Source organism: Danio rerio, chromosome 23 (assembly GCF_049306965.1).
Source record: "Danio rerio strain Tuebingen ecotype United States chromosome 23, GRCz12tu, whole genome shotgun sequence".
Classification (NCBI taxonomy): domain Eukaryota; kingdom Metazoa; phylum Chordata; class Actinopteri; order Cypriniformes; family Danionidae; genus Danio; species Danio rerio.
Window position 1 is genome coordinate 38,659,423 of NC_133198.1, and position 25,045 is coordinate 38,684,467.

A 25,045-nucleotide genomic window follows, 5' to 3' on the forward strand; every position below is an offset into this window, starting at 1 on the left:
TGTTCTCCTCTTGTTGGTGTGGCTTTACTCCAGGTGCTCCGTTTTCCCCCACAGTCCGAAGACATGCGCTATAGGGCAATTGAATAAACTAAAATGGCCTTAGTGTATGATTGTGTGTGAATGCGAAAGTGTATGGGTGTTTCCCAGTACTGGGTTGCAGCTGAAATGACATTCGCTGTTTAAAACACATGCCGGAATAGTTGGTGGTTCATTCTGCTGTGGTGATTCGTAATAAATAAGGGACTAAGCTGAAGGAAAATGAATGGTTTGTTATTTGTTTGTTACACGTTAGCTTTTCAGCTCCTTCACTCTCAAAATCATTCGGCGTAAATCCACAGGTTATTTACTCAATTCTGTGCAGAAATACCAAAACAAAAGTACTTTTAGACTCTCTCTTTTCAGCCAACCTTAAAGGTTGCTTGTTGTTTTGATTCATCGCGCTTTACCCCAAGACTCAATTTATTTACTCTTTTGTTCGCTTTCTCCTCCAGTTGTTTTCTTCTCTCATCCATCCTCTTCATCTTTTGAGGAACTCCCTGGACAGTTTTCCCCATCGCTAAACTATTTAGCAACAGAAGATGACCGTTATCTTTGGTGTGGTTACAGACCGGGGGAAAAAAAATTCAATATCTCAGAAGCATCCAAAGCATCCAGCGTGACCGATAAGAACTCCCAAACTCCCTCAGAAACAGGTTTTCTGATGCCAAGATAAGCCGTTAATCCAGATCGAGACAGTATTTTTTTGCGATATCAAACACCACAGCGTTTAAACAATCATAATTTATTTAAATATATTTTCTTTTAAATATACATATCCCAACGAAGCATTCGTACGCCAGATGCTTATGTGGTATGTTATAGGGATTTGTAAGTCTCGTATGTACAATATTCACATATGAAAATATACTGAATGTATTTCCACAGTCGTAGTCTCACAAACAAACAAACATCGAGAAGCTTCTGGTCACAGATTTACTGCAGAACTCGACCTGTCTGCTGGCAAACTGAAGCGAAAGCAGAAGTTCATGCAGTTTACTAGCACGGAGAAAATGAAAGCTCTCTCTCATTGCACTGACAGGTCCTTGTATTTGCAACCCCGTTGAGGCTCGTCGCACGGAACAACAGTATCAACGTCTGATGAGAACACAGCGTAAAAACCACGGCAATCCCTTTTTCGCAATGAAACAATGGAAAATGGTTTTCGTTTTTTGGCAGACGGGTTCAGAACCCAAAACGCCAGATGCGTTTCTCTGTTTTCGTTCTCTGACATCTTGTATTTGAACATCGGCTCCATGCTGAGTCCATCATACCGTCCTTGGGCAAGAGCATCCCATTTTTCTGTCCATTTACTGCTCTATCAATTCTTTCCCTCATCTATTCTCCAGAGAGGCCGAGCAGTGCTCTGGACGTGATGTGCTGATTATGTGGAATGTTGCGTGTTGGTGTAAATTCTCTTCTCTTGTCCAAAGGCACTTCTGACTGCTGTTTTTGTTGTTTTCTCTGGGTCACTCTGGTTTGGCTTCAACCTGCTTGATAAAGGAAGTGGAGTTTAGTGCTGTTTCAGACTTGGCTCTGTGTATCTACATGTGTGCATTTTGGATGTAATCTTTTCCTTCTGAGAACAAAAAATTGGGAAACGGGGCTTGTTACGCACACTCCCTGCAGAGCGGTCCTAGAAAGAAGCACTTCACAATAAAGAATTGACACAAACCTTGTGCACCCGCTTAAATCACATCCCAGGGGTCTTTACTGCTGAGATATGCAGCTTATAGCTTGGATTGGTTATCTAATCTTGGAATCCATTTTCAACCATAAACCTCCAAGTACATGTGTTCTTTATGAATGTGATTTACTTATGTAGTTTGCCTACACACATATACTTGTATATATGGCTTATGAGGACTCTCCATAGACGTAATGCATATTCAACTGTAAAAACTGCTAATTTTATTACATTAGATCAATTGTTTCAAACTCAATTTCTGGAGAGCCACAGCTCTGGGGTCCGTTCTTCGTACCTCGCTTAAATGATCTAAGATTATTTGGCAGATCCCGGATCTTTTAATCTTGATAACTGATCTCTCGCTAATTTGGTTCTTCAAACGAGTTTGCGAATCAGATTAGAATGTCTGGATGAACTGATCTGAGATCGCTGCGTGTGTTATGAAGGACAGATCTATCGATCCTCGAAATCATGATCAGCAATGCAACGATTGGCTGACGCCACAGCAGCGTAATGACATCATCTGATTAATATTCAATTATCCATGTGATCAAAATTACATCAAATTGGCAGTAAACGGCTTGTTAAATATGACACGCAATAACCTTCCACATTTGTTGTGAGCTGCAGGCTTTCCACTTTCATGTGTCAAGAGTATTCATCATGTATTTCAATGCAAATCAATGTATTTAGTTCCACATTTAGAAAATATTTTCTTTATTATAGAAGCAGTTTTTTTATTCGGTGTAAAGAATAACTGGTTGTTTACAAAAGCGTTTTGATATTGGTAAAGGCGTCTGCAACTTTTGTGAAGCATCAAATCACTGGCATATTAACTATCAAAACATGTTTATCACTGCATAAATGTATTATTGCTTTAAAAAAAAGTCACATATTGTGCATTTCTATTATACACAATTTGTACTAAAGCGATCTAAAAAGTTCATACCAATAAGTTTTCTCTTTGCACCACCAGGTGGCAGTCTTTGTACTTTCATTTCGAGGGTGCAGATTGCATACGTTTTATTAATATGTATAACTTAATTTATTTTATTTTATTAATGACTATAACTTTATATATATATATAGTTAAAAAAATATGTATCATTTTCCCAAGTGTATATAACTACTACTGTAAGAAAATATCAGAATTCGGAACACTTTCTGTATTATCTTTGCTTGAACTAAGCCGATCTAATCCTGTTTATATGAATTGAACCTGCTCCCGATCAGGTTTGACCTAGCAGAACTGTTGCTATGACAACAACTCTCGGATCAGCTTTGAAGAACGAAACGATCCTGGATCGTGTCAAATCGTCAATATCCAAATCCAGCTAACTGACTAATCCACGTACGAAGAACGGACCTCTGCACAGTTTAGCTCTAACCACCTCCAACTCGCACCTCAAATAGTCTCTAGAGGTCTTGAACACCTTTATTAGTTGGATCAGCTGTGTTGGATTGGGGTTGGAGAAAATCTGCAGAGCTTCAGCCCTCAAGGAATTAAGTATGAGACCTTTGCCTAATGCTGTGTTCACACCAGACGCGGGAGAAGCATCAAGCATGAGTGATTTACATGTTAAGTCAATGCCAACGTGCAAATAGACATCCTGCGGCACGATATGCACGAATGGCTTGGCACGAATTGAGCGTTCGATAATCTGAATTTCAGCTGACATTCGCGCCGAGTTAACCAATCAGGAGCTTGCTCTTGTGGGGGCGTGATTACGACGTAGCGCCAGTTGTTGGTGTCCCAGGGGAAAATCCTCCTGCACACACCGACAACAATTCATCAAATTGGGCTCGGCTCAGTCAGAAGCACCGCTGAATGCTTCCATCATCCAGGTTCAGTTTCTGGAGGAGTTTATAAGCGCACAGAGCAGGATGCACCTCTGAAAGGAGCTAGTGGACTCAGACACGGCTCCAAGTGAATCAATGCTGTTTTTTAGCCTTTTTTAAAGCACATAAACACAGTTATTCTCTATATAAAATCTAAGTTAGCCATTTAGCAACGAAGCTACAGTCACCGGGCAGACAGAAGCCCTGCCCATGACACAAATCCATGTCTGTTCTGAAGCGGATATTGACGCACGAATGAAGCGAATATTGACGCGCAAATGAAGCTTATATTGACGCGCGAATGAAGCATATATTGACGCGCGAATGAAGCATATATTGACGCGCGAATATAATTATTTATCCACGTGTTCTGCATCTGGTGATCACAGCATTACACTATCCCTAACCCTTTATCCAACCCTTACATCAAACTTGTCAAGAGACCTTGTTAACTGATTTTAAGCATTTGAATTATGTGGACATGAGGCTGTGGGCCGAAGTTAAATATACCAAACCATAGTACATTAAATTTGCCATGCAATTTCCTCATTTATTTATTAATATTTTAAAATAACTAGAAAATGTTGCTTTAAAACATCAATTAACGCTGCTGTATCATTTGTAGCATTTTGTAATGAATTTATTATAGTAAAAACATTAACATTCCCATTTATAACACAGAGGAGTTCAATGCTGAATACACTAATCGAGCTGCTCCTGCCTTTGCCTTACCCCTTTATCCAAATCTACAATCTAATTTGTCAAGATACCTTGTTAGCTATGATTTTAAGCATTTGCATTGTGAGGATATAAGGCATGTCCTCGTAAAACCATCTTAATAGAGTACAGCTAGGTCATACCTATTTCATTAAACAATGTGGAAACCACAAACAAACACACACACATTATATTACCAAAAGTTTTAGGTAACCCTTCTAAATCATTGAATTCAGGTGTTCCAATCACCTTCATGGCCACGTGTGTATAAAATCAAGAACCTAGACATCCAGACACTTCTACAAACATTTGAGAAACAATGGTTCCCTCTCAAGAGCTCAGTGAATGTAGTAATGTGTTATGTTGCCACCTTGCAACAAGTCTATTTGTAAACTTTCCTCACTATTAAACATGCTGAGGTGCGCATTGTGTAGGCGTTACCAACTTTCTGTAGAGTCAACGGCTACAAATTTTGTGTGGCCTTCAGATTAAATCAAGAACAGTGTATAGAGAGATTCATTGAATGGGTTCTATGGCAGAGCAGCTTTGTCCAAGCTTACAGCATCAAGTGCAATGCAAAATGTGGTGTAAAGCTGGCCACCACTGGACTCTAGGTGTTCTATGGAGGGTTTAGTGTTTGTCAAGAGAACTGTACTTGTTTGACTACACCCGGGGTGTCCAAACTCTGTCCTGGAGGGGCGGTGTCCTGCAGATTTGAGCTCCAACTTGCCTCAACATACCTGCACAGATGTTTCTAGAAAGCCTAGTAAGAGCTTGATTAGCTAGCCCAGGTGTGTCTGATTGGAGTTGAAACTAAACTTTGCAGGACACCGGCCCTCCAGGACTGAGTTTGGACACCCCTGGACTACACTGTGAAAAATGTAAAGTTTAGTGGAGGGATATTATGGTGTGGGGTTGTTTTTTTCTAGGTTTGGGCTTGACTCTTTATGTTTAAGCATACCAATACTTGGACAATTTCTTCAACAATTTGGGAAGGGTTTGGTGATGGGTATCCCTGTTCCAACATAATTGCACACCAGTGCACAAAGCATGGTCCATAAAGACATTAATAAGCAAGTTTGGTGAGGAGGAGCTTGACTGGCCTGCACAGAGTCCTGAGCTCAACCCAAGAGAATATATTTAGCATGTTTTAAAGAGGAGACCATCAGTCCCTGACCAAACTTGTTCCTGGAGGTCTGGTGTCCAGCAGATTTTAGCTCCAACCCTAATCAAACACACCTGAACAAGCTAATTAAGGTCTTACTAGGTATACTTAAAACACCCAGGCAGGTGTGTTGAGGCAAGTTGGAGCTAAACCCTGCAGGGCACCAGACCTCCAGGAACGAGATTGGTGACCCCTGTTCTAGAAGAATGGTCAAACTTTTCCATAAACGCACTCCTAAACCTAGTGGAAAGCCTTCCCAAAAGAGTTGTAGCTGCAAAGGGTGGGCCAACTCCATATTAAACCATAGAGACTAAGATCGGGATGTCATTACGGGGATAGTTCACCCAGAAATGTAAATATACTCACTATTAACTCGCTCTTAAGAGGTTCCAAACCTTTATAACTTTGTTTCTTCTGTTAAAAACAAAAAATATAGATTTTGAATAAAGATGAAAACTTCTATTTTAAGTAAAAAAAAGAAAAAAGTTTTCAGCATTTTTTAAAAATGACTTCTTTTGTGTTTAACAGAAGAAACAAACTCATAAAGATTTGAATCAAGGTTGAATAAATGATGGCAGAAATTTAATTTTTAGGTGAATTCTCACTTTAAAGATTGTGTATGTACAGACAGATGTCCCAAATCCTTTAGCAATATACACACACATTTAGATATAGTGTTTAATCAATCAATGCCCTTCATTTTATAGACTCTGAGGACCATGAGTATGCCCTATTCCCCATCTTTTCTTTAAGTTATGCTTCTTGCAAGTAAGGGTACAAAAGCTGTTACTGGGGCAGCACCTTTTCAGAATGTACACATTACCGAAAGGGTCTGTATCGGAACATTAGATATCCAGGTTAGTAGCTTAAGTGTCCTAAAAATACAAAAGTGCACTCTTTGAAAAGCCAGTACCAGCACAGTGACCCTTTTTGTACCTTTTTTTCTAACACTGTTAGTTTCCTACATCAGAAAGGAAAAGGGGGAGTTGTAAGCGTCTTACCTGGTAATTAGAAGTTAACCCTCTTGACATTTCCGAGTCCCCGCCAGTCGTGTCAGGAGCCGTGCGCACCGTTTGTAGTCTGAGGACAGGAGTAAAGCTGGATGAGTTGGATAATCATCTGGATGAGTCCTGAATTTGTAGCCTATACTGTTTCTGTGTGCAGGGGTAAATCAGCGGCACCTAGCCGACATGAGACTGTCATGAATATAAAGGGAGGTGGTGCATGTGGGCAGAGATGTGACCTGTAGCATCGAGTGATGGAGTGGAACGGTACTCACGTGCAGGGATGGTGCAGTCTCTAGTGTTGTGGTAAAGCCTGTAGACATCCTTCTTGCACTTTGGACCAAAATAAAGAGGACCTGACGGATGGAAAACAACAAGGTCAGAAGTCTCGAACACACAGCTTTGATGTCTCAGAGGATTCGACAGTCTCCTACCTGTTAATATTGTGATAAATTTCTCTTTCCTACTGAGGTCTCTGGGAAAGATTTCTACAAAGGAAAAAAAGAGACATTCAAAGGTTAAATGCTGGATATCCGCTGATCCTTCAAGAGAGACAAATCGCTCAGCTCAACATTCCCTAGCAATGACCACACTCCGACTAAGCACTTTAGACATCAAAACAAGCTGTGCTTCCCTATTTGTAGCATCCAACACAAACTCGCTAATTTTTAAGTAAGTTCAAACAGAAATATACCTTCAGTAATTTAGCTTATTCCTAAAAATAAAGGTTGCAAAATAGTTTTCATCGCATTTTAGGTTCCACATTAATGAACACTTCTTTTTAATAACCTAAATAACTTTTAGGGCAATATAAAGGTTCTGCGGATGTTATATTTTCTTTAAGGAACCATCAATTCAAGTTAAGAACATTTAATTGAAGACTGCACTCTTCCCTCTCATACAAAGTCTTATGTTGGCCATAATCTTCTGCCCAAACTGACGTCCAATTCCACATGTCTGATTCAACACACAACAGATGCAATGCAAAGCTCTTTGACCTCATTCTAGAAAGAATCGAGACTTGAGGGTAAGTCACATTGCTTTAAAAAGTAGCTCAAACATAAGATGGCACATTCAGTGACCACACGTAAGATGTCATTGCATTAAATATCAAAATGTAACACCAACTGGCTGCAAGTGATCATGGTCACTGAGCCAATTTTCAGAACCATTTATGCAGTCTCTTGTAATCAAATTGTTTCAGTGTGACCTAAAGTAGATGCATGGAGTTAATTATTTAGTAGACTAATAAATTACAGCTCATTTTTGCAATTCTGTCATCAATTAACTTTCATTTTGAGTTTTTTATTTCTCCTGTTGAGCACGATAGAAGATATTTTGAACAATGTTGGAAACAGCAACTGACCTCCATATATTCTATCCCTAATGGCTACCAGTTTCCAACATCGTATCTTCTTTTGTGCTTAACAGGAAAATAAACTCCTAAATATACCAGCCATTTAGGAAACTTTAATTTTGGCAACTATTGCCATTAATAGTTCCACAAAGAACCATTTAACAATCGTAGAACCTTTTCATTCTGAATAAAATGTTAATGATGATTAAAATGTTCTTAAAACTAAGAAAATCTTGATTCTTATTAGAAATGTTGACTGAAATGTTCTTTATGGAGCTGAAAATTGTTCTTCCATGGCATGAATGCTAAAGCCCTCTTTTGAAACCTTTATTTGTAAAACAGTGCTCAGAATCTATAAGTACACCCCTCACACATCTCTCTTTTAAATTCATATTTTTAATTAGAAGCTATACAATATTATATTTGTGCATATACATTTGATTAGTCAGTACTGAACCAAATCTGGTGATAACGGTTTAAAAACTAGTAAAGCCAAATATACAGTATATGTTATAGAAAAATATTAAATACAAATAAAAAAAGACTAAATCAAGAGAAGCAAAACAATTAAAAGATTTAGTTGAAATTTTGTAGGTTGTCATTTTTTTGTGCAATATTTAGCTTAAATTTAATTGTATTAAATTTCTGAATATGTTTGGTGACTAAAATGTTATTTTAATAAATATATCTGTTTAATAAATCTGTTTTGTTTAAATGCACCAAAATACATTGCCTCTATTCACTGAGAAATAGATAAAAAAAAAATCTTGATTTTCAAAATGGGGTGAACTCTGTTATGCTGAGCACTGTACTTATTAGACAACATTTTGCTTGAAAATTCAGTTTGGGTCATCCCACATTCTAATATATAGTTCACTGACATTTTGTGTATCTTTAAATGCCCTGCTTACCTAAAATTGTTTCTCCACTTGCCGTTTTGAGATGGTGCGTGTCCTTCGGCTCAGGCGCGCTCTCTGTCTTCTGCGCGCTCTCGTCGTCAGCGCTATTTTCCACCTGTCTCATGATTTCCATTATCCGTCTGAGCGTTTTCTCCACTTTGTTCGCGCTGGCATCGCTTTGTGCGGCAGTGCAGATTAACAATACGAGCCCCATTACCAGCACCGGGGCTCGCAGCGCGCGCATCTCTCCCGAAACCAGAGTGCGCGCACAGCCCAAGTCCAGGATCACACAATCTGGAGAAGAAGTGGCAGGGTTTATAAGATAAACTTTTATGTTGGAAATGAGCTTTGGAAGCTTTTGCGATTTATTTAAAATAGAAGTCTTGCTCGATTTTCACTAGATTGGACACACCTACTCTTTCTTTTTTATTGTCATTTTTGGTATAGCATCAGAACTGTAGCACTTGTGATTCAAATTTAAGACAAATCCAAAACTGTCTCTGGATTTTATTCATTGAGTGCCTCCTATCATGGGTTTAATCCCTGCTGAAGTGAAAGAGTTCACATGCCCAGCACTTGGCTGATTTTCCTCTACTCAGTCCAACTCATTCATTGACTAAATAAATCACTCGAGACTTCAGAAAGAAACTGATATGTAGGCACAATTTATGTTAGTCCATTAGTCATTTGTTTCCTCGACAGCAGTAGGCTATGAAGAGCAAGCAGAGAAGTCTCCTGCTTCTCCTGAGAAGCTCGCACGTGTTTTCTCTAAACTTTCAGACTTCAGACGTCTCCCATCAGAAGTCTCTATATGAGCTCAAATCTTCTCAAACTTTCACAAAACAAATAATCTATTATATATAGATTATATATTATATAATCTATTATATTATAGTCTGTAGCCAGCTCTTAATATCTCGACTAGTCCATTTCCATGTCATTTGTTTAAATTAACCACGGGTTTACCACATATTAAAAGCTAGTTAAGCAATGGTAACCACGAATTAACCATGGCTTTGCTACACAAACTATAGTCTTTACTTAAGCAAACATGTGACCTGTTTTAGAAATAGTAATCACTCTGCTTTAAAAAAAACACAGTTAAAAGTTATTAATACTATATTATTTTTTTAAAAAGAGTAAATATGCGATACATCAAATTGAGCACTGCATTAAGCTAAGAGTATCATATATAAAAAAACTTTCTGTGATATAAAAATAATTCAGCAGTGTGTCCAAACTTTGACTTGTACTGTAGGTCAAAATATTATGAAATGACTAAAGAGCACATTCATTTTAAAAGCATCACATTTTAGGGTTATTTGGTAAATAATTTACAATTAAATTGTAGATTAATTGCGAAAAGCTTAAAAGTTACAGCCGACATATGATAAAAAAAGAATCAAAGTCATAAATCCTCCAGTAAGCCTACCTGAGGACGGTCGTGTCCTTCAATCTCCACAGCAGCCTGAGGCGAATTTGGCGCGTGCTGTTTGTTTTATTGAGTCTCGAGTGTCCTGTGCTTATTTAAACCCCACGCAAAACGAGCTGGAAAGAGAGAGAGAGAGAAAGAGAAGCGCGCTGTCCTTTAAAGCGAGCCGTCCTTTATTATATTCAAGCGTGGGAAGTTGGAGTGGTCAGACTCCTTTCTGGTGTTTCCAAAACTCCACACAAAGCTCCTGGAGGACTCTGAGCGCGCGCGCCGCTCGCCTTCTGAACGTCTCCAAACACTCGCCGTCGATTCTCGCCAATTTATTGAGGCTCTCAGACGGAAGCAGTCGTCCCTCGTGGCCTCACATCGCTGTGTCTTTAATTAGAAACTCGTTACACATACGCCGCACATCTTCATATTCCCGTTTCTCACACGCTGCATCCCGTGGACAGCTTTTTTTCTTGCCCACTATCTCATTAGAGCACTTAGAAGGAAGAGATGCAGCTATACCAGGAACCGTCCTACTATTGCACAGACTGGAACTCCGACGGTGCCTGAAAGTCAGGTTTTTCCCCTCACACACAACCATAGATCACCATTTCATCCCTTTGGGTCCCCGGAGGATTGATTCGAGTTACAGATCGATGCCTGGAAGTGGCTGCAAGCTGATGTAATTATTCTGCGTAATGGTAATGATAGCTCAAGAGAAACAGTCGGCCAAACAGACCGGAGGAAAAGTGAGTTCGGATTAGTTTGTGTTTGCTTTTCGTTTATACCACTCCCTCAAAGCAGCAAACGAGAACATGGAGCAATCTGGCTCCAATCCCGGTCACGAATGGTGATCTTGCATGGGCGGACTCAAAAGGTAGACGGCAGTTTAGGGCCCCTTCACGTCAATTAAACCAACACCTAACACTATTCACCTTACACAGAACTAAACTGCAAGGTGATGTTCGTGTTTTATGAGTTGATAGCTTTGTAACAATATAACAACGTCTGGTTGCAAACTTTCGTTGAGACTCGTTTGTATTCCCTCTACTGTTTTGGCTTGTTTACATGGAGACAGCTTAATGTGTGGTGTTATCTTATCAGTAAAGCGAAGTGCTCATAAAGGCAGGTACACCTGATTCAGTGATTACATTGGATAGCTATCATAAAACCTATTTCTGTGCGGCGAGGCCTGGAGAATGGCGGTCAACTTTTTACACTGCTATCTGAAAGGCTGTAGGTTTAAAGCACTCAAAAAGACATTTAAAGCAATAGGTCATCCATAAATGAAAACTCTGTCATCATCATCTTGTTATAAACCCATTTGACCTCATATAGGATGTGGAACGCAGGGGGATATTTATTATTGATGCTGCTTTGTTTATATTACATTAAAGTGATGGTTCTGCTATTATTTACTCACTCTTAACTAAAACAAGTTTCTTGTTTTCTCTTGAACCAGCTATGTTGACATCCACTGCAGGAAAAACAACCATAAGTCAATGGTTACAGTTTTCCAACATTCTTCAAAGTATCTTCTTTTGTGCCCCAACTGATAAAGAAAACTCAAATGGGGTTTGAAACAAGTCAAGGGTGAGTAAATCGCTTATAATTTTAATTCTTGGGTTATGTATCCCTTTTTTATCGGGACATTTCACCCAAAATAAAAAATGCTGTCAATCTTTTCACCCACAGGTCATCCATTAAAACTCAAGTCGATGGCTTCCTGTACTATGAGAGTCAAGAACATATATTTCCAAAGACCAGGCCTGCAGGTGAGTAAGTGATAATAATAATAAAGGGTGAGCTTTCCTTTTTAATATAGTGACTGTAGACCTTGTGCACGGTGGCGCAGTGGGTAGCGCTGTCGCCTCGGAGCAAGAAGGTCGCTGGCTTGAACCCCAGCTGGGTCAGTTGGCATTTCTGTGTGCAGTGCTCCGGTTTTTCCCACAGTCCAAAGACTTGCGAAATAGGTGAATTGGGTAAGCTAAATTGTCTGTTGTGAATGAGTGTGTATGGGTGTTTCCCAGTGATGGGTTGCAGCTGGAAGGGCATCCGCTGTCTAAAACATGCTGGATAAGTTGGCTGTTCATTCTGCTGTGGTGACCCCTGGTTAATAAAGGGACTAAGCTGAAAAGAAAATGAATGAATGACAATAGACCTATATTATGCTCCAAAAGTCAATATAAATGCAGTTCATACCACAAAATCTAAGATTTTGAGTGGAGTCTTCATATGGCAATTTAAAACATGCTCATGCACAAATTAAATCTGAGAACACAGTGAAAATTGGAAAAAAGATACATATCTGATAAGCATAATTATTAAATGCCATAAAATCTTACGGGTCATGAAGCAACATCTGGCAACACCCTTTTTTATGAAGTTTAAAATGAAAAGGTCATTTTCTGGATTTTAGTAAATAAATGGTTAAAATAAATAAATAAATAAATGATTAAATTCCTCTCTGAGGTCATTATCATCTACACAGTAAAAAAAAATCCTGGTTGCCTTAAATTTTTTTAAGCTGAATCAGATTAACCTTGTGAGTCCATTGAACTTATATTATGTTAAACTGATTTAAAACTGCTTGCATACCTTATAAACATGATTACAGAACATGATTAGCTTGGTTTAATAAGTTACAATGAACTAAAAACATATGTTGTCATGACTAATTGTTCATATAATCTTTTACAGCATAGTTTTATCTTGACCTCTGCCAAATAATGATTTTTTTCCCCTTGAAATTTCTGTCAAAAAAGATCATTGGTAAAATTTTGGCAATAGCCACAAATGCATTTATGGGTCAAAATGATTTTTATTTTATGCTAAAAAATCATTAGAATATTAAGTAAAGATCATGTTCCATCAAAATATTTTGTTCGTATTTGTTTTTATTAGTATCATGCATTACTAAGCACTACATATAAACAACCTTGAGCAATTTTTCTCTGTATTTAATTTTTTTAACTTGAAAATATTTTATTCACTTTCCAGATTTGAAAATACCTATATCTTTGCCAAATATTGCCTTGTCCTAACAAATTATACACTGTAAAAAGCAACTACTTACATTTTTTATAAACCCTTTGCTTTTAAAATAAGTTGATTTTACTTAAAAATGTGAGTAGTTTTATTTTCACTTAGAACTGTTAATTTCGCTTAACTTAATTTTATAATCATACACATTGTTCATTTACTTAATAATTTTAAGGCAATGAGTTTACTCACTTGTTTTAAGGGCACCTATTTTACCTCTTTTTCAAGATTTAATATAAGTCCTTTGTGTCTCCAGAATGTGTCTGTAAAGTTTCTGCTCAAAACACCCATCAGATTATTTATTATACCTTTCAAATATTAGAATTTTCTGCTCTAAACACATTGTAGCTGTTTTTGTTGCATGTGCCTTTAATGCACATGAGCTAGTTCTCCTCGCTCATCACTGTTTCTATGTGCCTGTCAGAGTGTGGCTGCGTCTGAAACTGCATACTTTCCTACTATACAGTGCACTAAAATCAGTATGCGAGCCGAGTAGTATGTCTGAATTCATAGAATTCGAAAATCAGTATGCGAGAAGTACCCGGATAACTTACTACTTCCGGCAAGATTCTGAAGTGCACATCCCATGGTGAATCTCATGATGCCCTGCGAGAGAATTCACAAATGGAAGTGAAGCAATGCAACTGCTGCTGGTAGGTCATGTGACCATGACAAAATGGCAGATGTAGTACATCCGAATTCCATTCATACTGCTCACATTCATACTGTAGAGAGCATACTTTTCTATCGGCCGAGTAGTACCTTTAAATTCAAATGCACTACCTACTGAGTAGTAGGCAGTTTCAGACACAGCCTGTGTCTCCGTTTCCGGCTGTGTCAGATAAACAGCACAGTTAAATACATGAAGGAAGTAGATCTCACGTAACAATTGTGAAAAGTACTACAGTAAGAACTTTCTCAGTGCGCTCGTTTAACTTTGCACTGTTTTTGCACGGAAAATGTGACCGGATACACTTTAATATGGAATATCCGTATTCATATATGCTGTATGGATATCCGTTATCTCATGCACGTGCACACATAGGGCTCACATAGGGCCTTTTTAGTCTTGGATAGAAAGTGCCCTTCCAAAATGATCAAGTGCCCCCGCGACGCGACACACCCTCCGTCCCGCCCTTGAGTTGGCACATGAAAACACCGCTCTTGAGTAAGCACGCTCAACCCCCCCCGCCCCAACCCTCCCCCCCGCTTTACAGTACGCGTGCTACAACACCGCTCTTCAGTACGCGCGCGAATAACAACACCCCCCCCCACCTCCTTCAAAAAATGTATCCTGCACATGCCCTTTGGACAGTCTCTGCACGGGTCTGCGTTATCTTAATGTACAAAATTAACCTGATTTAACGTCCACAAACCGGGACTAAATCGTCTTCTTTTATAATGGTACTGACATGTGGCTGTGTTGATAAAGTAAGGACGGTAAAATCACTGTAAACACAGAGAGCTGAACAGATCTTTTAATCCCAGTTGCTTTGCACAAGTTCTGTCTTGTTGATATGATTATACGGGTTACTACAGAGACATGTTAATACGTGACTGTCAATCAATTCTGTGGGCGGGGATAACCACACGCCAACGTCACGTTGTGGTCGGCCTCAAAATGGGAAGGATTTGGATGCTATTTTAACGTCAGAAAATTTAAAAAAAAGAGACTTACTGTCTTTATATCACCCGAATATGACTGTGGACACACTATACCTACACACAGTTCTGTTCAAACAGCTTACAAAAGATGATTTTCAACACAAGTGCCCTTTAAAGTAGTCAACTAATTGCTTTTTTACATTGTACTGTACATCAATGTAAAGCTTACTTGGGTAGCAATGTAAAAATTTCAATTACAAAACATGTACACTTAATACTGCTTTTTTGGTCCATAGTCACATATATACATTTACCTTACACTTAGAAGACTCATTTATCAAAGAAGCCATCGAGCGACTGGTCATAAAGAGGCATGTATGTATGTATAATTTAAACATGTCACTTAAAGATTTCCCACATAAATCACTGAAGACTTTATTGCAAGCAAACACTTTTTAGTACTTAACATGTAAACCCTATTATTGCAGTTGGGATAAGTCGATGAGTTTTTCTTGCACATTTATTCACCTTTATTGCTGGTTGGAGTGTTTCTCAGACTGCCCATCTGGTTTGTCTTTTTATCTTCCTTTGTCCTCTGAAAACTCAGAAATGGACAACAGCTTCTTCTGCCTGGAGTTGGATGCTGAAGTATTTTTTTACGTGGCCACTTGGGCTTTCTTTAAGTCCAATAAATTTATTTTATTGTGCTCTGTTTCCCGTGTTGGCTGAACTTCTTGGTGAGGTCCATACAATTGTTGTGCTTCCCTGCAAAGTCCACAGTTTTGCTGGCAAAACTGACATAAACTTTTTAAAATGCCTGCCATATAAATGGCTTATGTTTTAAAGTAACAAATGCATGACAAGCCTTCCGACCCTTATTATGTTTTTTACTTTACTTTTGTCCGACTAAGACATTGTAGACAGTGGCCAAAGTTAGCCTGGCAGATGCTCTTGAAGATCTGCTTTTTATTTCTGGCTTCACTTCTCACTCTCTTTGCCTGTCACTTAGCTTACACCTCTAGGAAGCTCTTTGAACAAACATTTACAAGACAAATGAGCCTATATTTAGGTTAAATGGATGCTGCCAAAGATGCATGGCTTTTTTTGTTGGCTAATTTGTTTGTTCTCTCAGTGACAGCAAATGAACCTTTCTGTAACCAAGATAAAGTACACTGGCATCATTACAAAACAGATCATTAGCTTGAGTCAATTTAAATAATATAGTAAATAGATTTATTTCATTTATTTATAGGGCTTATATAAAGTATTTATAGGTTAATTACTGAATAAACTTTATTGAAGATGTAATCAAATGAAAGGGTTAGTTCACCCCAGAATAAAAAAAAGTTCTATCCTAATTTCAACCCAGGTTTATTCTGATTACGTACCCCTATGTAAATTTCTCAAGAGGCCACTGTCGACTGACTGACCAACGGACTAACCAATCCCCCACCTACTGCCTTTCCTAAATCCAATCCAGGGGCAGACGATTCTAAGAGATCATGCTGTTTTGGGACCCCCATAGATATTATTAGGGGCCCAAACGACTGCTGTGTACGTTTTTTCAGATCTTAAATTTTCCTCACAAGTGACATTTGCTTCTGCTGTTTTTGTGTAAATCCACCAGAGGCTGCTATCGACTGACTGACCAGTCCCCCCACCTACTGCCTTTCCTAAATCCAACTCAGGGGTGGACGATTCTAAGGGCTCAGGCAGTTTTGGGGCCCCCATAGATATTATTAGGGGCCCAAAAGACCCCACCCCCCCTGCTCTAAACTTTCATCTGGGACAAGACACCCTCACCCTGGCTTTCACTTACATCCACAACCCCCAATCTAATACAGACTACCCCCCCCCCCCCACACACACACACACCCGCCCATCATTTCATCCATGCCAAACCTCGCTCCTCACTTTCACCTGTGACAACATCCTTCCCAATCTCCACCGGCCAAGCCTTACCTTTCGTCTGCAAAAGGTTATCGGAGGGCTCTTGCTGGCCAACGGCCCCCCTGAACCAACCCTTTGTGTTTTAAAGGGCCATGAAACCCCCTCGTTTCAGCAGGGTGTTTTCACACCTCTACTTTGGAAAAAGTCAGAAAAGTGGGCGTGTCCAGCTCTGTTTAGTGGGGAGTGTCGGAGGAAGAAAAGTGGGATGGTGTGGGAGTGTCTATTTGGGCACGCGCGAGTTTCAGAGTCAAAATACACACACACACACACACACACACACACACACACACACATACACACACACACACACACACACGATAAAGTGATGGTGTTTAACCTACATGGACATCTGTAGTCGAATTATTTGCCAAATTATTAAATGTTGGACTTTAACTGCAGTTTGGCTCTTTCATTCAGGGAGTTCATTCATGCCCCTCGCGACACACGAGATATTTGATTCGAGGAACTGCTCTAAGCATGTATTTTTCATGCAATGTTTTATACCGCACGGCGAATGAGAGAAAAAAAACCTCCGCATTTCCCAGAAACTTAGATGCACACGGCAGGTAGTGTCAGAAAGCCGCGCGTGTTATTCCGGTCACAAAATGCGGTAAAAAATCCTACACGAGGTTAAAGTTTGGTTGTGGTGCTAACGTGTTTACACTCTGTGCAATAGTTTGTTAGATACGAACAAACTGAATAAACTGGTCGCTCACTTACCAAATCTGTAGAGACAGGACAATCACCAGCAACTAGAGCTTACTCATGCATTAATGTATCACACTGTAAGACGTAATAAGACTCACTCTGGCACAGACACCCAGTCTGCACGCTGGAATACACGCTATTATGTCATGACCGTGACGCAGCTTCAAAAATTCGTTTCAAACCGGAAGTACGAATTTGCTTGAAATAACGCAAAACAACCAATTTACACTTTTTAGTGAAATATAGGTGTCTTAATAGTGTTTTTAGCAGTGTGGGACACATATACGACTGTCAACAGCTCAAAAAATGTGTTTTGGTGTTTCGTGACCCTTTAAAGAGCTCTGATTGACCCACCCACCCACTTCCCTAAACCCAATCGATAGTGTTTTCAAAAGCAATCCAGAAAAAAGAAAGCTCCCTGATTTTTACCATGTTTTCAGATTTTACCACATTCTCACCCTGTTATTTACTTGTTATTTTTTAAATTCTGTTTTTGAAATGCAGCTATAAGTTCCTCTGGCTACATAATTTGCGATCTCCAGAAATGTATATAGGGCTACGTTTTCAGAATGAGCCTATGTTGGCTAATTTGCTTTATCCCATGTCATTCCGAATCCACACTTATAAAGATTCTTTATAATTCATTCATATTGTTCACGTTGACACTTATGTTCACATTGACACTTGTTCACTGATGAATGTGTGTAGTATGAATGGGATTTGGATGTACTGTTCTACATCTGTCATTGCTACATAACCTTCTCGTGTCAGTTGTGTCGCTTCACTCCTATTCATCAATGTCACTCCCTGTAGCTCTAAAATTGTGGATATATTTATTTGGAAATGTGGATATATATATATTTGTTTACTTTTATTTCTGTGCCAATAAACAATTACCACATAAAAAAAAATAATAAAATGCTGAGCGACACGGTGGCTCAGTGGTTACCACTGTCGCCTCACAGCAAGAAGGTCGCTAGTTTGAGTCCCATGTGTGAGTTTGCATGTTCTTCCCAGGTTGGCGTGGGTTTCCCCCACAGTCCAAAGACATGCAGTATACAGTAGGTGAATTGGGTAAACAAAAATTTGCTGTAGTAAAATAGTTTGTGTGAATGTGTATGGATGTTTCCCAGTACTGGGTTGCAGCTGGAAGGGCATCCACTGTGTAAAACATATCCTGAAATAATTGTTGGTTCATTCAGCTGTTGCGACCCCTGGTAAAATAAGGGACTATCCTGAAGGAAAATGAATAAATAATGCTATTCTGAACTCGAGCTTTGGGAAGTACGTCCTTAAAATGCTACGTTTGTAGCTGAAAATGGTGTCACGTAAACACCCCCTAACTAAACACCAGTAGGCCCATCAATGTCACATGCGAATGTGCATTCACTTTTTACACTTGTGCCCTCGTAGGCTTATTTACAAAGGGATTTAACCTCAGTGCAAAGTGGCGATAGGTGTGGCGCCCAGAAAACTCAACACAAGAGGCGTTTGAAGTGTACGTGAAAGGCATGCGTGATCCTACTGATTATTTACACGCAGTCACATATTATGACTGATTACATGTCAGAAGAGGCTTTTGTAAAACTCTGACTTGTAATCCAGCAGATGGACAGATTGAAGGATTGTTGAATGATGTCACGCTGTCAGCTCAGCCTTTACCTGTCAATTGTTTTCCTGCAGATGTGTGGTGCCGAGTGACAAAATGAAAGACGTGCTGTTTGCTGTTGCAACAGGTTTTTTGTTGTTGCGTATAGTTCAAACAACCCTGCCAAATGCGTTGTATAATTGTGTGTGTGTGTGTGTGTGTGTGTTTGTATGTTCACAGTTTCCAGTGGGGTGGAGCTTCAAGGAAGGGGCGATACGCATTCCTCATCAAAAAGAAAATAGTTATGAGGTGTAGTGATGGATCTGAGAGGTAGAGGTCTTGTTTATATGCACTTGCGCCGAGCGTTTATCATGGCGCATCTTCATATTATATTTTACCGACTGCTAGTTTCTCCTGAATGGACTTTTTGGACTATAAAGGTAAGAATGAAGCTGAAATTCTTCTCAAACGCAAAGCAAGTGTTTATAGCTACACTACAACAAAAGCTTTAGTAGTAAAAAGAGTCAATTTTAAAATAGAGTTTTTGTCTTGTTTCCAGTCCAAATATCTCTAAATTCTTAGATCAAGATGACTTTTCTAGACAAGCACAAATAATGAATTCTTTATTAATACATCTAAAATATTGTCTAGTTTTCAGAAATAATATGTGAGTTTTTCCATAAAAAGCTAATAAATCTTGTTTTTCCTTTGAAATAATATTAATTTATTCACCCCAATGGCAGATAATTTTGCTTAATTGTTTTAGAGAAAAAGTCACTTAATTTTTACGTATTATTTCTGAAACCAAGACATTTTACGTGTCTATAAAATGCTTCTTGATTCAGGAATTGTTTGGTATTCTGTCTAAAAAATAAATATATAACAAAATATCTTTAGAAAAGCTGTGTTTTTGTGGATGGATACCTACCTACCTACCTGTCTGTCTGTCTGTCTGTCTGTCTGTCTGTCTGTCTGTCTGTCTGTCTTTCTGTCTGTCTGTCTGTCTGTCTGTCTGTCTGTCTGTCTGTCTGTCTATCTATCTATCTATCTATCTATCTATCTATCTATCTACAGCATCCGTCTGTCCATCCATCCATCCATCCATCCACTCACCTAGCCATCTATACATGTACAGTGCATCCGGAAAGTATTCATAGCCTTCACTTTTTCTTCATGTTTCAGCAGCTTCATTGTAGTTCACCTGTGGTAAATTCAGCTGGTTGGACATGATTTGAAAAGGCATACACCTGTCTATATAAGGCTCCAGGGTTGACAGTGCATGTCAAAGCACAAACAAAGCTTGAAGACAAAGGAATTGTCTGCAGACCTCCGAGACAGGATTGTCTCAAGGCACAAGGCTGGGGAAGGTTGCAGAAAAATGTCTGCTGCTCTGAAAGTTCCACTGAGCACAGTGGCCTCCATCGTAAGTGGAAGTTGTTTTGAACAATCCGAACTCTTCCTTAAGCAGGCCAGCCATCTAAGCTGAGTGATCGGGGAAGAAGGGCCTTAGTCAGGGAGGTGATCAATAACCCGATGGTCACTCTGTCTGAGCTCCAGCGAAACTTACAGAAGGACAACCATCTGTGCAGCATTCCACCAATCAGGCCTGTGTTGTAGTGTGGCCAGACGGAAGCTACTCTCCGCCTGGAATTTGCCAAAAGGCATCTGAAGCACTCTCAGACCATAAGAAATAAAATTCTCATTCTGATGAGACTAAAATTGAACTCTTTGGAGTGAATGCCATGCGTTACATTTGGAGAAAACCAGGCACCGCTCATTACCAGGCTAATACCATCCCTACAGTGAAGCATGGTGGTGGCAGCATCATGCTGTGGGGATGTTTTTCAGCAGCAGGAACTGGAAGACTAGTCAGGATCAACGGAAAGATGAATGCAGCAATGTACAGAGATATCCTGAATGAAAACCTGCTTCAGAGTGGTCTTGACCCAAAGCACACCGCCAAAATATCAATGGAGGGGCTTCACTACAACTCTGTGAATGTCCTTTAGTGGCCCAGCCAGAGCCCAGACCTAAATCCTATTGAGCATCTCTGGAGAGATCTGAAAATGGCTGTACACCGTCGCTTCCCTTCAACCTGATAGACCTTGAGAGGTACTGCAAAGAGGACTGGGCAAAAATTCTCAAAGACAGGTGTGCCAAGCTTGTAGCATCATATTCAAAAAGACTTGAGGCTGTAATTGCTGCCAAAGGTGCATCAACAAAGTATTGAGCAAAGGCTGTGAATACTTCTGTACATGTGATTTTTCAGCTTTTTTGTTTTTAATAAATTTGCAAAAATTTCAAAAAATCGTTTTTCACATTGTCGTTATTGGGTATTGTGTGGAGAATTCTGAGTAAATAAATGAATTTAATCTATTTTGGTATAAGGCTGTAACATAAAAAGTTGTAGAAAAAATTAAGTATTCTATGAATACTTTCAGGATGCATTGTATATGCCTGCCTGTCTGTCTGTTTACAAATCAATCAATCTATCTATCTATCTATCTATCTATCTATCTATCTATCTGTCTGTCTGTCTGTCTGTCTGTCTGTCTGTCTGTCTGTCTGTCCGTCCGTCCGTCCGTCCGTCCGTCCGTCCGTCCGTCCGTCCGTCCGTCCGTCCGTCCGTCCGTCCGTCCGTCCGTCCGTCTTGTCTGTCTACCTATCCATCCATTCATCCATCTATCTATCTTCCTATCTGTCTGTCTTGTCTGTCTATCCATCCATCCATCCGTCCATCCATCCGTCTGTCTATCTGAAAAATAAAATAAAATTTTAGAAAACAAAATACAATTGTGCTATTTGTAACAGTTGTTTTATATAATTTTTTTGTGTACAACTCTGCCAAATGCGTTGTATAATTGTGTGTGTATGTGTGTGTGTGTGTGTGTGTGTGTGTGTGTGTGTGTGTGTGTGTGTGTGTTTGTATGTTCACAGTCTCCAGTGGGACGGAGCTTCAAGGGAGGGCGAAATGCATTCCTCATCAAAAAGAAAATAGTTATGATATGAAATGATGGAGCCGAGTGTAGAGGTCTTGTTGACATGCTCTCGCTGAGCTGTTGTTGTAAGACTGGCAAACAGCAGCCACGGTTTGCATGGGAAGCTTCTGAACGAGTCAGGGATGTTTCTCTCTTGTTCTGAAATGTCTGCAGAGGTTACGTGAGGACAACAGCTGCATGCCAAAATCAGCATGCAAAGAGAGAAGTGTTACTGATAACCTGTGGAGGAGAGGTTTTGAAGATGAGGAGATCTCAGGCATATCAGTCTCTCTCTATCTTTCTCTTTATCTGTCCATCTATCACATATTCATCTTCTCTTTCAGGAATAGGGGATTAATAGAGCCTTGAAATAAATGTAAATAATGTCAGCCTCAAAATGAGTGTAATTTTTTTTTAAATTGAGCATTAAAATATTAATTTGATAACATATTATAAATATGTAATTGCATTTTATTTAATTTCATTCACTAATGAATTTAATTTCATTTTGTAACATAATTAAGATTTAAAAATGTATTAATTTGGTGGATTTGAATTTATATTTAATATCATATTATAATATATATATATATATATATATATATATATATATATATATATATATATATATATTTTTTTTTTTTTTATTTTTTTTATGACTTTATTATAAATTTTGACTCAACTGTTATGTTAAATAAATTTTCAGCCCTAAAATGTTTTTATTTTTTTATAATGCATTGAAATATGAATGTAATAACATTGTAATATAATTAATTTTAGTTTAATTTCAATCATTAATTAATTTCATTTCAAATAATAGTCTTTTTAAAAGAATAATTAATATTTTTTTTTACTTTTATTAACTTTTACTTAATTTAGCATTATAAAATAAATTTTTGATATAATTTTAGTATAACATTTGACTTTTCCTCAGCTTTATATTCAGCTTTAAATTCAGTGTTTTTTTTTTATTAAGCATTAAAATAACATTAATAACATAGTAATAAAGTCAATTTTAATTTAAATAATTAATTTAATTTTGTAATATAATGTTTTAAATACATTTAACTCGTATTACTTATTTAATATTTGCTTATGAACATACTTTATAATAATTTTATTATAATAACTTTTGACTAAAATTGTAAGATAATATAAAATCAGCCTTAGTGTGTACATTATAATTTAAATTTAATAACCTAGTAGTAATATAAAATTTCATTTCATTTAAATTATTACGTATTTTATTTCGTTTTGAAATATAATTAAGTTTTTAAAAATGTATTAATTTGGTGCATTTTGAACTTATATTTAATATTGTAACATAAAATATATATTTTTAATGGCTTTATTATAAATTTTGACTAAAATGTAATGTTAATGTAAATTTTCAGCCCTAAAATGTGTTTATTTTTTTAATAATGCATTGAAATATGAATGTAATAACATTGTAATATAATTAATTTTAGTATAATTTTAATCATTAATTAATTTCATTTCATTTAGTAATATAATAGTCTATTTAAAAGAATAATGAATCTTTTTTTTAACTTCTATTTAATATAGCATTTTAAAATCAATTTTTTAAATAACTTTAGTACAACATTTGACTTTTTTTCAGCTTTATATTCAGCATTAAATTCAGTGTTTTTTATTAAGCATTAAAATGTTTATTTAATTTAAATCATTATTTAGTTTTGTAATGTAATGTTTTAAATAATTCATTTGTACATTTATTTCATATTATTTCTTCAATATATGTTTATAAACATACTTTATAATTTGTTATTACTTTTTGACTTTTGGCTAAAATTGTAATACAATATAAAATCAGCCTTAGGGTGTACTTTAATTTAAATTTAATAACCTAGTAGTAATATAATCCATTTTAATTTATTTGTAATAATACATTTTATTTTGTAATCTAATTTTTAATAATAACTTTATTGTATATTTTTAACTGTTTACTAAAATGTTAAAACTTAAAAAATTTGTTTATTTTTTTAATTAAGCATTAAAACCCTCAGGGCGGAGGTATAAGAGTTTGAGATGTAGGACTGCATCTGACTATATATATATATAGTTATACTTCCGTCACTTCTGAGTATAAATGTGTATGATATGTATATTGTGTGTATGACTTCACTGTGGACAGCAAAGTAAGAATTTCATTGTACAGGGAAACTTGTTTCCTTACTGTGCACATGACAATAAACACATTGAATTGAATTAAAATATTAATTTAATAAGCTGATGTTATAGTACAGTGATTACTGTCAGCAAAAATAGTGTCCTGAGTAATATGTTTAGTATAATATATAGTATAATTTTAATAATATTATATTTTATTAATTGTATTCGGTAACACTTTATTTTGATGGTCCATTTGAGCATTAGTAGACTGTCTGCTTAATATCTGTTGATACTGCTCCTTCAACAGACATTTAACTGATTATAAGAAACTTTGCAAGTACATGTCAGCTTACACTAACCCCAACCTAACTGTCTACTTATAATCTAAAGAGAATTAGTTACAATGTAACTTAAATTCAACAAACGACCATCAAAATAAACTGTGACCTTGTATTTTATTATATTTATAATGTAATTATTAATACTACATAAATTATGTTGACATTTTAATTACTTATAGCAGGGGTGTCAAACTCAGTTCCTGTAGGGCCGCAGCCCTGCACAGTTTAGTTCCAACCCTGCTCCAACACACTTACCTGTAGGTTTCAAACAAGCCTGAAGGACTCAATTATTTATATCAGGTGTGTTTAATTAGGGTTGGAACTGTGCAGAGCTGCGGCCCTTTTGGAACTGAGTTTGACACCTGCGACTTATAGTATTTTAAAACAAATATTTCAATTGCAATCATTAAATTGTAATGAAAAACTGTACAAAAGCACGCACATCCCTCTTAACTGGGTGCTCAGCCAAAAAACGCAAAAGGTGCAAATTAAATATTCTAATTTATTAAAAAAATGCTTTGTGTCAGCTTTTTTAATTAGTTAAATTTGTATTTTTGGAGCATTGGTGTTGCTGCC

The 25,045-nt window shown here is 37.5% G+C and overlaps 1 protein-coding gene and 1 long non-coding RNA gene across 5 annotated transcripts; one reads left to right on the plus strand and one right to left on the minus strand.

Annotated features, from left to right (window-relative positions):
- Window positions 1-267: 267 nt before the first annotated feature.
- alkal2a (ALK and LTK ligand 2a) lies at window positions 268-11,774 on the minus strand. 4 transcript variants are annotated; one of them, NM_001423886.1, is given in 6 exon segments: window positions 268-1,529; window positions 6,446-6,524; window positions 6,724-6,804; window positions 6,883-6,936; window positions 8,717-8,998; window positions 10,137-11,774. In NM_001423886.1, coding segments are annotated over 4 exon segments (432 nt in total). In that variant the 5' UTR covers window positions 8,949-8,998; window positions 10,137-11,774; the 3' UTR covers window positions 268-1,529; window positions 6,446-6,459.
- On the plus strand, window positions 6,609-22,447 carry LOC137489143 (uncharacterized). The gene is made up of 5 exons (XR_011008501.2): window positions 6,609-6,826; window positions 11,587-11,717; window positions 11,820-11,899; window positions 19,258-19,457; window positions 21,955-22,447. It is a non-coding gene; the product is annotated as an uncharacterized lncRNA (long non-coding RNA).
- Window positions 22,448-25,045: the final 2,598 nt, after the last annotated feature.

Coding starts and splice junctions, on each gene's coding strand:
- alkal2a (XM_068216657.2), bottom strand. CDS start 8,948: ATGCGCGCGCTGCGAGCCCCGGTGCTGGTAATGGGGCTCGTATTGTTA. Junction 6,805..6,882: donor ATTTATCACAATATTAACAG/GTAGGAGACTGT, acceptor TCCATCCGTCAG/GTCCTCTTTATTTTGGTCCA. Junction 6,525..6,723: donor AGACTGCACCATCCCTGCAC/GTGAGTACCGTT, acceptor TCCTGTCCTCAG/ACTACAAACGGTGCGCACGG.